At 43.2% G+C, this 14,476-nt stretch overlaps 3 protein-coding genes across 6 annotated transcripts; 1 reads left to right on the top strand and 2 right to left on the bottom strand.

The window, feature by feature from the left end:
• Nucleotides 1-231: 231 nt before the first annotated feature.
• dhrs12lb (dehydrogenase/reductase (SDR family) member 12-like b) lies at nt 232-3,968 on the bottom strand. Of its 2 annotated transcripts, XM_072363983.1 has the most exons (11): nt 3,852-3,968; nt 3,690-3,766; nt 3,186-3,319; nt 3,032-3,114; nt 2,836-2,931; nt 2,655-2,736; nt 2,510-2,571; nt 2,257-2,361; nt 1,997-2,087; nt 786-923; nt 232-648 (listed from the first exon to the last, which is right to left on the bottom strand). In XM_072363983.1, the coding sequence occupies exons 2-11, from the start codon at nt 3,743-3,745 to the stop codon at nt 482-484; spliced, it is 1,014 nt and encodes a 337-aa protein (XP_072220084.1). In that variant the 5' UTR covers nt 3,746-3,766; nt 3,852-3,968; the 3' UTR covers nt 232-481. The 2 variants fall into 2 exon arrangements, with proteins under 2 accessions (XP_072220084.1, XP_072220083.1); XM_072363982.1 differs by having other exon boundaries at nt 3,690-3,968.
• A 94-nt stretch (nt 3,969-4,062) lies between these two features.
• On the top strand, nt 4,063-7,383 carry ap1s3b (adaptor related protein complex 1 subunit sigma 3b). Of its 2 annotated transcripts, XM_072363984.1 has the most exons (6): nt 4,063-4,196; nt 5,051-5,229; nt 5,373-5,481; nt 5,603-5,740; nt 6,488-6,549; nt 6,742-7,383. In XM_072363984.1, exons 1-5 carry the CDS (start codon nt 4,194-4,196, stop codon nt 6,527-6,529), a joined length of 471 nt encoding a protein of 156 aa, XP_072220085.1. In that variant the 5' UTR covers nt 4,063-4,193; the 3' UTR covers nt 6,530-6,549; nt 6,742-7,383. The 2 variants fall into 2 exon arrangements, with proteins under 2 accessions (XP_072220085.1, XP_072220086.1); XM_072363985.1 differs by lacking the exon at nt 6,488-6,549.
• Nucleotides 7,384-7,469: 86 nt separating this feature from the next.
• Nucleotides 7,470-10,825, bottom strand: scg2b (secretogranin II b). 2 transcript variants are annotated; one of them, XM_072364410.1, is made up of 2 exons: nt 10,720-10,825; nt 7,470-10,138 (listed from the first exon to the last, which is right to left on the bottom strand). In XM_072364410.1, the coding sequence occupies exon 2, from the start codon at nt 10,119-10,121 to the stop codon at nt 8,316-8,318; it is 1,806 nt and encodes a 601-aa protein (XP_072220511.1). In that variant the 5' UTR covers nt 10,122-10,138; nt 10,720-10,825; the 3' UTR covers nt 7,470-8,315. The 2 variants fall into 2 exon arrangements, with proteins under 2 accessions (XP_072220511.1, XP_072220512.1); XM_072364411.1 differs by lacking the exon at nt 10,720-10,825 and adding an exon at nt 10,266-10,355.
• Nucleotides 10,826-14,476: the final 3,651 nt, after the last annotated feature.

Below are 14,476 nucleotides of genomic sequence, written 5' to 3'. Positions count from 1 at the left end.
TTCATACTCCAGCTTAGCGTTATTTGTGTCAGACTTTATTCTCTCCTCGCGCAAACATGAGGGGAAGTTACATTTTCACATGACTGTAAAGCCGGCCCTTTCCAAAGCAGACAATTTTCCAGACGTGGGCCAAGAGTCACAAGTCGAAACCCACATACGCCATCTCATCGTTTATATAACACGCATAATTTACATGCCTTATGCAACTGCTTTTGACATTTTCAACTCAAATCAGTTCCTTAGTTTTTCGGGAAAAGAGTTCCCGACATTTTCAGAACAGTGCGGTTGGCATCGGAGGCCAAATCATGTCACACTAAATTACGCAACATCTTAAATACACAGCTATCTGTAAATCCACTTCATGAGTTAGGAGGTAAAGAAGAATAAACATGACAAACAGGCAGCCTTTTTTCGAGTAACAAAGTCCCAGTTTTATGGTTGCTGACTCTTAATGGGTTAGTGACATGTGGTGCAACAGAATCTAGACAAAGTGAGGCCTCGGAGGGACCAAAGGACCATTGAGATCGCCATCATGTCGTGACTCAACAGCCTGGGCTAGAGTTTCCAGCTGAGTAATAAAAGTCTGAATCTCTTCAGCAGAGCTGTGAGTCCAAGCCAGAGGGAGGTGGTCAGGAACAGGCTCGCGATCTGCAACACAAGCAGTCTTGTCAGAAAAGTTGGGGCCAGGCGAAGCCGTGTCAGAGCTCGAAGAGAGCTGAACAAAATGCAAGAAGCATCGCTTCATTATTCAGGAGGAAAAGCTTGACACATTTTATTCTGCTCACCTTGAAAGAACTGCCCGCTGCGTGTTCGAGCGGCAGCTCTTGACAAGGCCAACCACACAACAGTGTCGGCTCCTTGTTCTACAGTGCGCAGCCTTTCCCCCATCATATGGTGGAACTGAGGCATCGATGTAGAAACAGCTGGACACAGGGGAAAAATCAACTGAGATTAGTGGTCTATGGGTGGTAAATAATACATAGTATGACAATAATCATACTACATCATAGCTTCTTACTGAAACTGAGTGGACTTGCTAGGCAAACATATGTCATAAGTGAACATTTTCCCATGCTTTTATACAACTACGTAAATGGCATCACCACGGTTTCTGAGTTCGGTTCATCTATAGATACGTGCCCACGTGTCTGGAGGTCATTTCCTATTTTTTTATCTTATATTGTGGAGATGTAGAACTATGTTGTACCACAGCTGAAAAGTAAATGTCTGCTTAAAGTTCAGATTTTTTTTTTACCTTTCACCTTTGACTATAACTTTTGGTGGTTTAAGAGATGATGTGAAACAATACTTAGATACCACCATCGTTATGATGGATAAAAGCGCACAAATGTACTGCTAGAATGATCAAGCATGGCACATTTAACGATGTTTTTCAGGGATCAGTGAGCTCTTGAACAGGATGCTAACGGTGTTGTTTGTGTTGTGTTTACCTTGTGTACTTTGCGATGACAGATGCTGCCGACTCGTGATATTCATCTCGTTATTTTACGATTTGTTAGTGTAAATTTGAAATTGTGCAAACTTTATATAATTCTGGCTGTGATGTACATATCCTGCTGTCTTGGGCAGAATGCTCTTGCAAAAGAGATCTTTGATCTCAATTAGATTTTTTTTTCCTGGTTAAATGAAGCTCATAGCAATGATAATTATATGTATGCAGAAGGGGATATGAGTGTACAGTGTGTGCACATCCAAGAAAGACTGTGTTATAATATATAATTTGAACTTTTGATATAACAATTTTGTTCAACATTTGACACAATGCAAAGATTTTTCTTTTAAAAAGAAAATCTCAGTCTTTCCTACACTTTTTCTGTCTTCAGAAGAATCAGGAGGCTTGATGGATCGCACAGTGTTGGAAATATGGTCTTTTTTTCAAGGCATTTCAGGACAAGAAACAAAACATGAAAAAACAACAACACTCAGATGCATTTACTGGCCAATATTTCCTGTGGCCTTTTTTTGGAGACAGTACCTGGTGTGTCCGCCCAGCCTGGATGCATGACTGAGAAGTGAATGACAGGGTTGACTTTGGCCCAGTGTTGGGTTAGCACCACCTGCTGTCTCTGAAAGGAAACAACATGTTTTAATCTTAGGTTTTTGTCTATATTGCGTTATCTTCTGCGTGATAAAAAAAAAAATCTGTTTTGTACCAGTGATGTTATCAGAATTTAAATCTAGATTTAGATTCTAAAATGATAGCATCCTAATCTGCACGACACCTTCTTGTCCTACCTTGTTCTGTGCATAGACCATGACACCATCAAAGTAGCCTTTCTCTGACTGCAAGTCATCAACTCTGAGTTTCTGGACCAGCATGCCTCCTGAGGACACAGTGATCTAACAGGCAGGGAGAAAACAGCTAGAGCAGTGTGCTCAGACAACAGCCACTAAAGCATTAACAACAGTGGCATTATGCTGTCCACATGATCAAGATGAAGGCTTTTTGTGTGTGTGTGTGTGTGTGTATTTGTGTGTGTACTCATACCACTCTGGGGTCCCGGCTCTTCTGCAGAAGTGGTATAAGAGTCTGAGTGAGGACATACATGCCTAAAGGGATGGGGGAAGAAAAGTTGTGGCTTTAAAACTGTTTATCAGCATGATTCTGCCAAAACATCAGCATCAGGTCTCACCCATGGTGTTGGTAGCAAAGTTCTTCTCCAGCCCCTCTTCATTCAGCTCTCTCTTTTGCACCATACAGCCTGCATTGTTTATCTACCACAGCGTGTGGCAAATTTCAATTAGGAATAAGGATTTGCAGTTCATTTATTTTTTTTTTTTTGGCAAAGAATGAAAGGGACGCATGACACCTACCAACACATTCAGTGATGGATACTGCTTCTTGAAGGCCTCTGCAAATTCCCAGACTTTACGCGTCTGGGACATGTCCACAGTATGTATGTATAGCTCCTAGAAGAACAAGTGTGACTCTCTTTCACAGATAACATGGGGTTTTTGCCCCTTATTTGTGCAATTCATTGTAAGGTGTGTTCAAAGCTAACACACTCACCGTGTTACCGGACTCAGAAACGATATCTGACCTGGCCTCCTCTGCTCTCTCTTTGTTCCTACACACCATGTGAACTGTCCCGCCTGGAAACAAAACACCAGCGTTTATTTTCTACCAGAAACAGTGGCAGAGAACATACCACTCTACCATTTACCTTTCTTGGCTATAGCCATGGCTGTTGCTTTGCCAATTCCACTGTTGGCTCCAGTGATCATGAAGGATCGTCCAACTACGGATATTTCCAGGTCCTTGGGCTCAAAGTCATTGGATGCTGCAGCATAACCTTTCCTGAAAACGAATCAGTGATGGCGTTTAAGATAAGAGAGGACTACTGGCCACCTTAAAAGAATGACGTTGGTTTTCGGTTTTAGTAGTGATGTGAATGTCATCCTCACAACAAAAGAGCCATCAATAGAACTATTGTAATTGTACATAAAGGCCAGTTTGTGAAGTGATGTGTGCCACACAGTGATAAGACCTTTGACACGCCTCTGTTAAGCAACAACCTTGAGTAATTAAATAAAATCTATTTTTACAATGAATTATACATTCTGATTGCCAACAAATTGAACTTACAACATAGTACTGACTTATATGCATCTCACTTTTAGCAACACGTCCAAAATATAGATCAGCATCAAAATGAAATTTTACTAACCTTGTATATTGGTGGATCCCACTCAAAAACCAGACGGTATTTCGGTACAGAGACATGACATCGAGTGAACAGCAACCCTAAAAAGTGAACCAGATAGCCAGTTCCTTTCAACCACTGTGACAGATCAGAATCACATGAAACAGATGTGGAAGGAGCACTTACTGCTCTCTGCCGTTCCTGCGTGGGAACGACACTTACAACTCACACCCACTTAGTCAAGTGATTGAGTTAAAGTTTTATCAGTTCATTCATTTACATGTCACTTGGCGTCCTGGCTGAGTGGGACACAAATCTACAATAACCAATCCAGATGCCCGCGAGCTCTGATGACGCGTCGCTGCTCGGGAGGGCGGAGTCAAACTTTTTTGTCGTGTTTTTTTTCACCCTGGCCTCACTTGACGAAGGATAGATATGCGTTCAGCCGGACTGTCTGACCCTCTGTGAGGGTTAAAGTGCATATTCTTTAATCTTCTAACAGTCTGTTGCTCTTGGCGCCGCGTCAAAATGGTAAGTGCTTGGCCGTTGTTGTGTGCGCGTGACTGTAGCTGGAAGAAAGCCCTCACCTGTAGCACCTGCTGACAGGTAGCTAACGCTCGTGCCCGCACCTCTACGCCACTTCCTCATACATTAAGGGCGTTTGTGTTTTGGTTTTTGTGTCCCGGGCCTCCTAAAAGAGGCTGTATCTTACTTTTATCTGGACTTTTTTTTTTCCATTCATTGTGTTCCACTATAGTGGCACTTTTGGCGATAGTCGGAAGTGAGATGAGCGTTTCCTTAACCGGTTCCTTCAGTAAAACAGGTTTAGTCAGCTTTGTCATCGAGTCCTGCCCTTCTGGCAGCTTAATGATTTACATCAGGGATGTCAAACTCCGGTCTTCGAGGGCCGCTGTCCTGCAGGTTTTAGACGTTTCTCTGCTTCAACACACCTGATTCAGATGAAATGGATCCCTTCAAAAGATTAAGTTCTGCACGAGCCTGCTAATGAGGCATCGATCTGAATCAGGTGTATTGGAGCAGGGAAACATCTAAAACCTGCAGGAAACAATTCGGCAGGCATAGTGTTCGTTTTGAATTGTAGCCAGACCTGCCCAGACCTTAGAAACATGTCCTCCAAACTTTGAAAATACACAAACCTAATTTTTTTCCCCTCTGTAGTGAGAATCCATACTTGTTAATGAGTAATGCCACAGAGGACTCAAACTCTTCAACCCTTTGTGTGTGGGTGTGGGTGTATATGTGCCTGTGGCTAGTTTGAGACTGTCACTTGGAACAACTGTGCTGATTTGCAAGTTTTCCATCATCATCATCATCATCCGTACGGACACCATGGATGTTCTCACTGATGCCATTTGTGTCTTCAGATGCGCTTCCTGCTGCTGTTCAGTCGGCAGGGGAAGCTGCGCCTGCAGAAATGGTTCACGCCCGTGCTGGAACGTGAGAAGAAGAAGATCATCAGGGACATGACCACCATGGTGTTGGCACGGAAACCACGTACCTGCAACTTCATGCAATGGAAAGACCTGAAGATTGTTTACAAGAGGTGAGTGTCCCCCACATGTTTGTTGATGCTGCTTGAATTAGTAATTGTGTTTCTTTTTTGCGAGAGCACCGCTGTCCTTTTCACTAAAAGCTACAGGTGTATTGTATATTATTTGTCCACACATGCTGTCCACCTCTTCTCAGGTATGCAAGCTTATATTTCTGCTTGGCTGTGGAGAACCAGGAGAATGAGCTCCTAGCCCTGGAGGTTATTCATCGCTACGTGGAGCTGCTGGACAAATACTTTGGCAATGTATTTCTTATATATTTCATACAACCGTAGTGTGAAGTGCAAAGTTGGAATTTAACGGCTGCTTGAATCTTTCAGGCTGTACAGCTGTGACCGCAATAATGAACGTTGTACCTCCTCACAGGTCTGTGAGCTGGACATAATCTTTAACTTTGAGAAGGCCTATTTTATCCTGGATGAGTTTTTAATGGGAGGGGAGATACAAGAAACCTCCAAACAGATTGTGAACCGCTCCATTGAAGCTTCGGATATGTTACAGGAGGTGAGGTTTCGCTGGCGCACACGCTCGCATGCACACATATGAGCACAGACGTATGCAAAGTCGCACAGTGTGTCTAGCAGGTGCAGCGTGAGCCTGCAACATCTGTTGCATGGCTCAGTGCTCCTAAAGCAGCAGTGACATGTTTTCAAATCTACTTTGATTGAATTACTTTTTTTTTTCTCTTAGTTGTCGTTAAGGAGTTTTTTTTTTTGTTTTGTTTATGTTTTAAAGCATCCAAATTCCTGAAATTGGTGTTTAACATGTTGCTGATCAGAAGCACTTCTTCATGAATGCTGTATTAAGCTCAGATTTGGGAGGTTTATTGCGTGTGAACTAGTTGGTGTTTAGTAGGGACTTCAATTAACGGCGGTGCTGCTGAATCCCTGTTGCGCCTTTTTCCTCCTCCGTAGTTAAAAGCCATGCTGTTCCCCGCTCTTTCATTATAGATTGATGCTTCTGTTGCTGCTTGCCTTTCCCCTCCATGTGTGCCTATCTGTCTCTCCCTCAGCCAGTGTTTTTTTTGCGAGTGAGAGACAGATTCTTCTGGTATGTGGCGTAAACCTTAGTGTTTGGCTGAAGCTTCCCGCCCTCCCCACCACCCCCATAGGCTCATGGCTCTGTGTGGTACGGTAGTTGAACTGGGTGTGTTGTTCTGTGCTTCCGTGGTAGGGCTGACTAACCCTTCTAATCTAGAGCTGGATTATGTTCAGTGCAGCCTCTCATTCATTTTGACTATTATCGCTTCAGGATGACAGCAGTGAGTGGTTTGAGGTGGAGCTGTTTGGATGACCTTGAATATGGACAGACAGGTTAGATGCTCTGCTTGTGCTAGTTACCCACCGTGTGTTGGTGTGCTCAGCATTTAATGAACTAGCTGGTGTGTAGCTGTGTGCAGTAAATATTGAATGCAGTACAAGGCACTCTTCTTCATCCATTTTAAAGCCTGGTTCTTTTTTTTTCTCTCCCTTTTTCCCCCTCTCTTTTTTTATGCCTTTTCTCAGACCATGGAGGAGTATATGAGCAAACCTGCATTTTAACTCGTGCTGGGAGGAAAAAAAAAGACTAATGGCAGCGAGGAATGCAAGAGCCGGATGGTACTGTACACGAGTCAAAGAAGTTTCTGAAAATGATTTTTTTTTTTCTTCTTCTTCTTAGTTCTTCCGAGTATTTTTAAAGTGGTAAATTGCATATTGAGTGCCTGCTCGCTGTCTACCTGAAGCCTGGGAGAGTTGTGATCTTTTTTACATTTAATGCTGTTATTTGATTCTAATGAAGTGGTAGCAGGGGGAGGATGAGCTTTGAAAATGGTATCAGTGAAGTGATTTTAAAATTTATAACCACGTAGCATTCACATCTAAATCATGCATTAATATATTTGAGGAGAATGATGTCACTGACAACTGATTTTTTTTTAAACATTTTTGTGGAACTTATCTTGTGCTACTCTGATATTTCACCAAATGTTTTCCACAGCACACGTTTCCGTCTTCTCCACCTATATCACCAGCAAAAATAACTGTTTTTGACAGATTTATTCCAGTTTCCAATCTGGGTAACAACATGTGTGCGACTGTAGCTTTGTTTTCTTTTTGTAATGTGCATCTCACAAAATGACGATTAAAATGTTTATTTTGATAAACGGTGTGCTCTGAGTGTTTGTCACGATGCCGTGTCTTTTTTTTGCTTCCCCGGTGGTGTCGTGTGTGTGAGTTCAATAAGGCAACACAACTCGGCAAGAAGAAAAATAATAGCGCTGATGCTTTATTCATCTGTGATCGATCACACATTTTTTTTGAACATGTACAAAATGGTTTAAAAATGAGCATACATAGCACAACCACTGTTAGGCCAACAACACAGAGCTTCGCAGTATGAAAGGGTTAGAAGGCAGGTGACGGTCTGATATTTAGACTTGGAAATAATTACTCATATTTTAACATTAAATCCACTAACCCTGAATATATCACGAGTCACAACAACACTCGTTCTCAGCCCAGCACACTGCCCTAACGAAAAATCCCTATAATATACCTTATGGTGCTCCTGTTGTTACTCTGTACTCTTGTGTTTTTGAAGGCCCAGTCAGAATTATACCGGATCATTTACATGAATATTCACATTTGCAATTGAATAGATTTGACACGATGAAAAATAAGCTTTTATTGAAACATTACTCGGCCGATTGTGTTTTCAGACCGAGGGTTGTGCACAAACTTTTCTTTATCAACATCACATTCTTAATTTCTCAGATTTGGTTTTACTTTGAATATTCATCAAGCTAGCTGAGAGCTCGCATCCACTGGCTGACGACCTTCTGCCTCACTGCTTGCACCTGTTAGTTTCCTGTGGGATGATTGAAATATTTCTAGAATGTTCTTGCAGCAAGTAGGGACTGTCATTGTTAAAATACTATTCTACTTCTAAGATTGCTATAGTTCATTTTCGTTAGGGTGATATTAATACCAGATATAGTTCATATAATATAAATTTGTAAACTAGATCACGTCCACCAAACTTTATTTTTGAGACAGTATAAATACTATATTCATAACAATGCGTCTTGCAGGCGATCGGGCTACATCCCGGCCGTGTTCTTTTCACGGTGCTCCTTCTCCTCTTTTTCATTCACGGTTTGCGGAGCAGAGGTCTTGGCCGTCATCTCCTCTTTCCCCTCCATCTCTGTGGGTATCACCTTCTCCTCCGTGGATACCACCGTTTCCCTCTTGGCCACTGGCCTTTTCTCACTATCCGCCTGCTCCATGTAATCCTTCATGGCGCGCTCGTACAGCTCGTAGGGGAACTGTCCCTTCAGCTGCGCCTGGGTGTCCCGCTTGGTGATGGTGTTGGGGTACTCTGTGAGGATTTTGGCCGCAAGATACGTCGTCACCTCGTCCTCTACGTCACCGTCGTCATCGTCGTCGTCATCGGCGCCACCGGCCTGACGTTTCAGGGGCATTTTGTTGAGCTCGGATAAAAATAGGTTCTCTCTGCGCCCGGAGGGAGGGGGGATTTTAACCACCGTACCTGTGTTTGTAGCAGGCTTGGACGCCGCTTGGATTCTGTCTGTGGGTGAAGAGGTCTTCATGGGTCTCTGCACCACGGGGTATTCGTTACTGATCGTCTCCACACCGATTATGTCTAAAAAGTCCTCTCTGTCCATGTCGTCGGGGACGGGCTTGCTCTTCAGCGGCAGTCTGCGGCTGAAGTACCTGATTTTAGGGGTTTGGCCGGTCGTGTAGCGGGATGAGGCTTGGGGTTCGCGGTGGAGCTTTCTGAGTTCCTCTGTCAGCAGCATATCGATAAGGTCCTGTGGGGGCACGTGGAGCTTGAGGGAGAGTTGCAACAACTCCTTCACAGTCCGAGGATCCACGATAGAGGGGCGGATCAGTCTCTTTCTCTGCTCCCCAGTCTGGTCCCTCTTCTGCGTCCGATCGCTCATCTCAAGGACCTTCAACAGGTAGTAATCTACGAGTTTAGTGTCATCGTCAGCTTCCTCTTGGTTCTGGCTGGCTCGGCGTTGCATCTCCTCCCGCTCCGATTCGTCCTGGTCACTGATCGCCCTGTCCATTTCTTCGTGGCTCCCGTTCACCATCTCCTCCGTCTCTTCCCTCTCCTCCACGGGCACCCACTCCTCTCCTCCGGCGACGTCCTCGTAAGCCTGATTTCTGGGGCTGAACCCGTCATCTTCTTCATCTTCCTCGTCCCCGAACACGTCTCTCTTCTGGCCACCGACCCCGGGCATCCTTCCGAGCTCCTCGAAGATTGATCTTAAATTGGCAAGGCTCTGGGGAGTGTACTGCTCGTCCAGGTCCTCTGTTGCGCGTTTGGAAGCGTCCGTGTTCTCTTCATCTTCAAACATTAGCGGGTACTTCTTGTGGGGTCTTGGGAAATTACCGTAGTCTACCGGTGCGCTTTCGGGTACTTCAGTATCTTTGGTGCGGTGCCTGTGCGTTAGGCGGTCGTTCCTGGGCTCCGATGCGGGGCTGAGCCTCGCGTCTTTGCCGGCCTGATCCTGGAGAGTCTTGAGCATGGCTTTCATCAGCTGCTCAGCGGTAATGTCCTGCCTCGGCATACCGGGAGCAGGCTGACGGTCCCCAGGACCCTCGTCCTGCTGTGCAGCGAGCTGAAGCAGAACTCTGAATTTGTCCACTTCGTCGTAATCCACGGGTTCGGCTCTGCCCCCGTTTCGTTGTTTCAGGTTCTCAATGTACTCCAGGGCTTTGATCATGTCGGAGTTTGGAGCCGGCTGCCCCTCACTCTCCCCGCCTCGGAGCCTGTAGTGGCGGGGGAGAGACGCAGTCTGCACGGCGTATCCATGAAGGAGGAAGGCGAGCAGGACCACGGCTCCCCCCGCGGGCAACTTGTGGTGGAATTGCAGCATTATAGGCTATTTATTACCTGCAAAACAAGAGTGTGATTTGTTAGCGAAGCATTAAAAAGATATATTAAAAAAATATTTTTATCAATGTTTTAATGTTTTTTATTTTTATTAAAAAAAAAAGATTTATCTCAATCAAACTCGTACTCGAAATCTAGAAGTGTTGGGCGCACGAGCGAGTCTGTTTTGATACAGGATTTGTATTCCTATCAGGGAGTTACGCTCCGCAAATTGAATGATATGATGCTGAGCGCGAGGAGATACATTCACATCACTGGATGAGTCACTCCCTGCGTTGTTATGGGAACCTCAACATCCGTTTTACTCGTGTCAGTAGCCTATAAACCCCCAATTAAAAAAACAAAACAACAACAAACAAATAACACTGCCTTCTACCTTTTTATACCACGGCAACAACAAATTGTCAACATCAACCGCAGAGGAAGCGTTTCATCACAATGATGAGCCTCATCCTCAAATCTACGAAAGCCTGTGACAAAAAAAACCGAATTATTCTATCGTCTACTCTACTCCATCTATTTAGCCCATTTAATGAAACTACACACTCTTGAAAAAAAACATTTAAAAAAATCGATGTTACCTTTGGTAATAAAGCTCAGAAAGCAGTAAGGGTGTATGGCATCTCCTCAGAAGCGATGCTGATTCTCTTCTGTTTTCAGCACTTGGACAGCTCCCTTGTTATATGAGGCAACACCTGACCTCCGCGTCATCACACAATGCACGCAATAGCTGATCCTTAAAAGTCCCTATAAATTATTCAGGTTTATGATATGGCATACTAAGGAGTCTGCTGTCTTAAAAATAGTTCTTTACGGTCTTTGTTGCTCAACACGCTCTGTTGATGGTATAGATTAGAGAGAATATTTTGTGTGTGGAGGACTATTTTGTCTTGACTTTTCTTTTTTAGATATCAGCATTTTCTGCTCAGAAAGTTTAATTTGTCGCAGAGGGAAATGTTGGATTTCTTATTTTCAGCTTATATTTAAAACGTCTAAAAACCTACTTTTAAGCACCAGCTTTACAAGCCATTGTAAAAAAAAAAAAAGAAAAAAAAAAGAAAAATGGTGGGTGTTCCCAATCTGTCTTTCATTTTTATTTGTCTCAAAAAGTTCTTCTGGCTCTTGTTGTTCTCATTGATATAACGGGCTGTTTTGCAATCAGTGCCTCTGGCAGCGTGGCATTCAAAGAGTTAAACCCTCTAGCGATGACTCACAGGCTCAAACACCGCGGCGTTGCTGTCGCAGTTCAGCAGCCCTTCCTCTCTCCCCCTCTCTGCGCTGACAGAGATGGTGATAAACACCCTCCTGTCGGCTGGGGGCCAAACCTCCGGCATTCCGCAGGTCGACGCGATAAAGGAGCCACAGCGAGCCGGCTGCCGATTAAAGGTCACAGATGGGTGGTGACAGAGTTGATGGTGAGATCAAAAGCTGTATGAAACGCTTCTTTCACCTTATATCATCCAGTGAAAATGTATGGTTATCAGAGCGTGACATCATCATTATTGTTATATATTTGCCAGAAATTGCACCATACTTCGGATAGAATCAACACAGGAGATGCGCAATCGGTATGAAAACATTTAGATGACATTTGGATGTCACATTGTTTCCCTTCCGAGACGTCATTTCTGTTCAGGAAGACTTTGGAAACTTGTGAAAGTACACTGTAAGCTATCGGTTTGCTGCTGTTGAAGAAAACATCTTGGCAATGACTTTATATATTATACTTTCATTTTTATTCAGATCACAGATGAACTCTCATTATATATTTACACCCAGTTGGGTCCTTGTAGGTGTCTTCTTACAATCCCAGATAGTAAGTTGAGTATTTGATCCTCTCTGATTCTCTAGAATCGCCTTTAGAGCCTCTAAAGTGATGTTAACTATCTGCTAAACATCTTCTGACACCAAATATACACAAGTGCACTTCCTTATTAGCTATGCTGGGCACCTCTAATTGTCAATGAATCCTTGTTTCCCTTCAAACTTATCAACCTAATAAAAGCAAGAGGCCTGAATGCAGCTAGTCATTGTCACAATAGTAACACCTACAATGTTGAAACCTTTTTTCTTTTTTTTTAACAGATTAATCTAGCCACCTGATGTTGTGTGTGTGCTTGCTTGTCTAAATCAATCTCAGTTGCTTAGACCATGTGTGAGCGGAGAAACAGAATTGCAGATAAAGCGATTGGTGTGGTGTGATGTTGTTTGTACACTTTGTTGAAGCCTATAATTCCTCAGCAACACTCTTAACCCAGAAACAGACTGGGGGTAGAAACAAATGTCATACGTTCTTTATTTAACATGTACAGCTGAAGAGAACTTTCCAAGTGATTTCTGCAGTGTTCCAATTTTCATGGGTTGTGGTATTTCCTCAGACAAACCTCTGCCAGTCTCTGGGCTTTGAATCAGTCATGTGAGATGGAAAGCTGTTAAACATCTTCTGAGGCTCTTTAGATATAAACACATATGTGCCTTAGGTGTTTACCTGTTGTCGTGTAAGTCATTTAAAGCCCCTGGGTACGATGACGATTGTAAGTGATGGATCAGCGTTCTCTAAACCCAAATCTCGGCAGGCTCCTGTTAGTGAAGGATTCACTGACTGAATCGTTGATTCCTCTCGGGGGGGCCTGTGATGTGCTGTCTGTGCGCATCGTTCTGAACGGAGTAGTTTTTTCAGTCATTAAAAACAAAACAAAAATTTCCCCTCAGTTGGTGCAACTGAACCTCTTTTCTCTCGGCCTTGAGAATTACAACAGGGAAAACGATAGGAACTAAACGAGGCGTTCAGTCACTCTCTCATTGGCTTCATTTTTTTTCTTCCCAACTCGTCGATGCCCTCGCCATCAATAGAAATCGCACACATTACTACTATACTTGCATATTTGTAGGCAAGTTTGCAGATAACAAAGGTTGTGCTATGTGTTTGCTTTTGTGCACATTCGACTAATTATATTACCATAACTTGCTCATAATTTCAGTAACTGCTTGATTATCTCAACACACAACAAGGATGTTGTTGGTTCAACAAGGTGTATATGTTGGAAATCCATTTTCCCGTTTTTTCCTCAGACCGAACACAGACACACAAACATGGTTGAATTGAATTTCTTGGTCAGAGCACTGAAAGCAGAAATGTTTTCAGCAACACCTGAAACAGCTCCATTCCAAAGCGCACTGTGATGGTAAATCAACACCCTTTGTTGCACATAGTGAGCCGCATGTTTGTGTTCTACAAAGCAAGCCGCTGGGTTACACTCCAACCAAGACAACAAGTGTTGAGGAGTGGGAGTATGATCTGAAATAAATACCTTTTTATACAGTAATTCTGATCCTTATCCGTTATTTTAAATGTTCTTTTGGTTCTGTTACAATCAATGTAAACAGTGATGATAAACAATGATACCTATGTGACTCCTGAACCAATCTCAGAGTGATTAATATTTGCTGTTTTCAAATCTGAATGACACAGTAACGTGCGTAAAGAGTATATGATGGTGAAAAAGATTGATCAAGAATTACAAAAAAGTGAACACATTGGACTGAGTTAGATTAAGACAGGTGCCATCATTTAGGATGGAGGCAGAAGCTATGTGACAACATCTGATATTAGTTTTGAATCAGTGGTCCTGGTAAAAATGTGGATCATAATGGTAACTTAAAAATGTAATTATAATCTTCTAAAAACATTACAATTTCTGCATGTGATGCTTGTTTACAATGAGATTATCTGGGATTCTAGGGAGCATTCTGGATATATTATCTTCTCCTTAACCAGTGAATAATACGCTGTATGCCAGTGTGTATACTGTATCTCTGTCATTTGCAGCAGCAGTAAACTGAGATTCCACTGCTGTTTTCCCACATGTCAATCAAAGCTGTTGATAAGGAATGATCTTAACAAACACGGCCAGCTGCAAACACGGGCATGTCGCTTTCTTTAATGCCTACAATTCAGTTCAAGGACTTGTGACTCATCCAGCAGAGTTGCGAACATTTTTGACGTTTCAACCCTGGATTTGTTCTTGGGTGGCTCTGCAGTGAAATGTGATGCTGTTAGATAAAGTAATATAAAACGAGAGGATAATAACAATCATTGTGTGAAAGCGAGTGACAGAATTGGCCACTACGTCTCGCCTCCTTTTATTTGTGTTTATGCTTCTCACCTCACATCACCACATCAAGATGCAGGGGAGCACAAAGAGCGGCACGCCCGTTGTCAAGGCTCACTTCCTTTTCAACCAGTGTCTCCATGGTGATGCTGCCTCACAGCCTTTCATCTGCCTCCAACTTCATCTCTTCACACAGGTCAGTATCCTTTTCTCTTTCATTAGATGC

This window comes from Leuresthes tenuis, unplaced genomic scaffold (genome assembly GCF_036924035.1).
Source record: "Leuresthes tenuis unplaced genomic scaffold, fLeuTen1.0.hap1 SCAF_14, whole genome shotgun sequence".
Taxonomy (NCBI): domain Eukaryota; kingdom Metazoa; phylum Chordata; class Actinopteri; order Atheriniformes; family Atherinopsidae; genus Leuresthes; species Leuresthes tenuis.
Note: the sequence above shows the minus strand (reverse complement) of the source record. Positions and strands in the feature narration are given on the sequence as shown.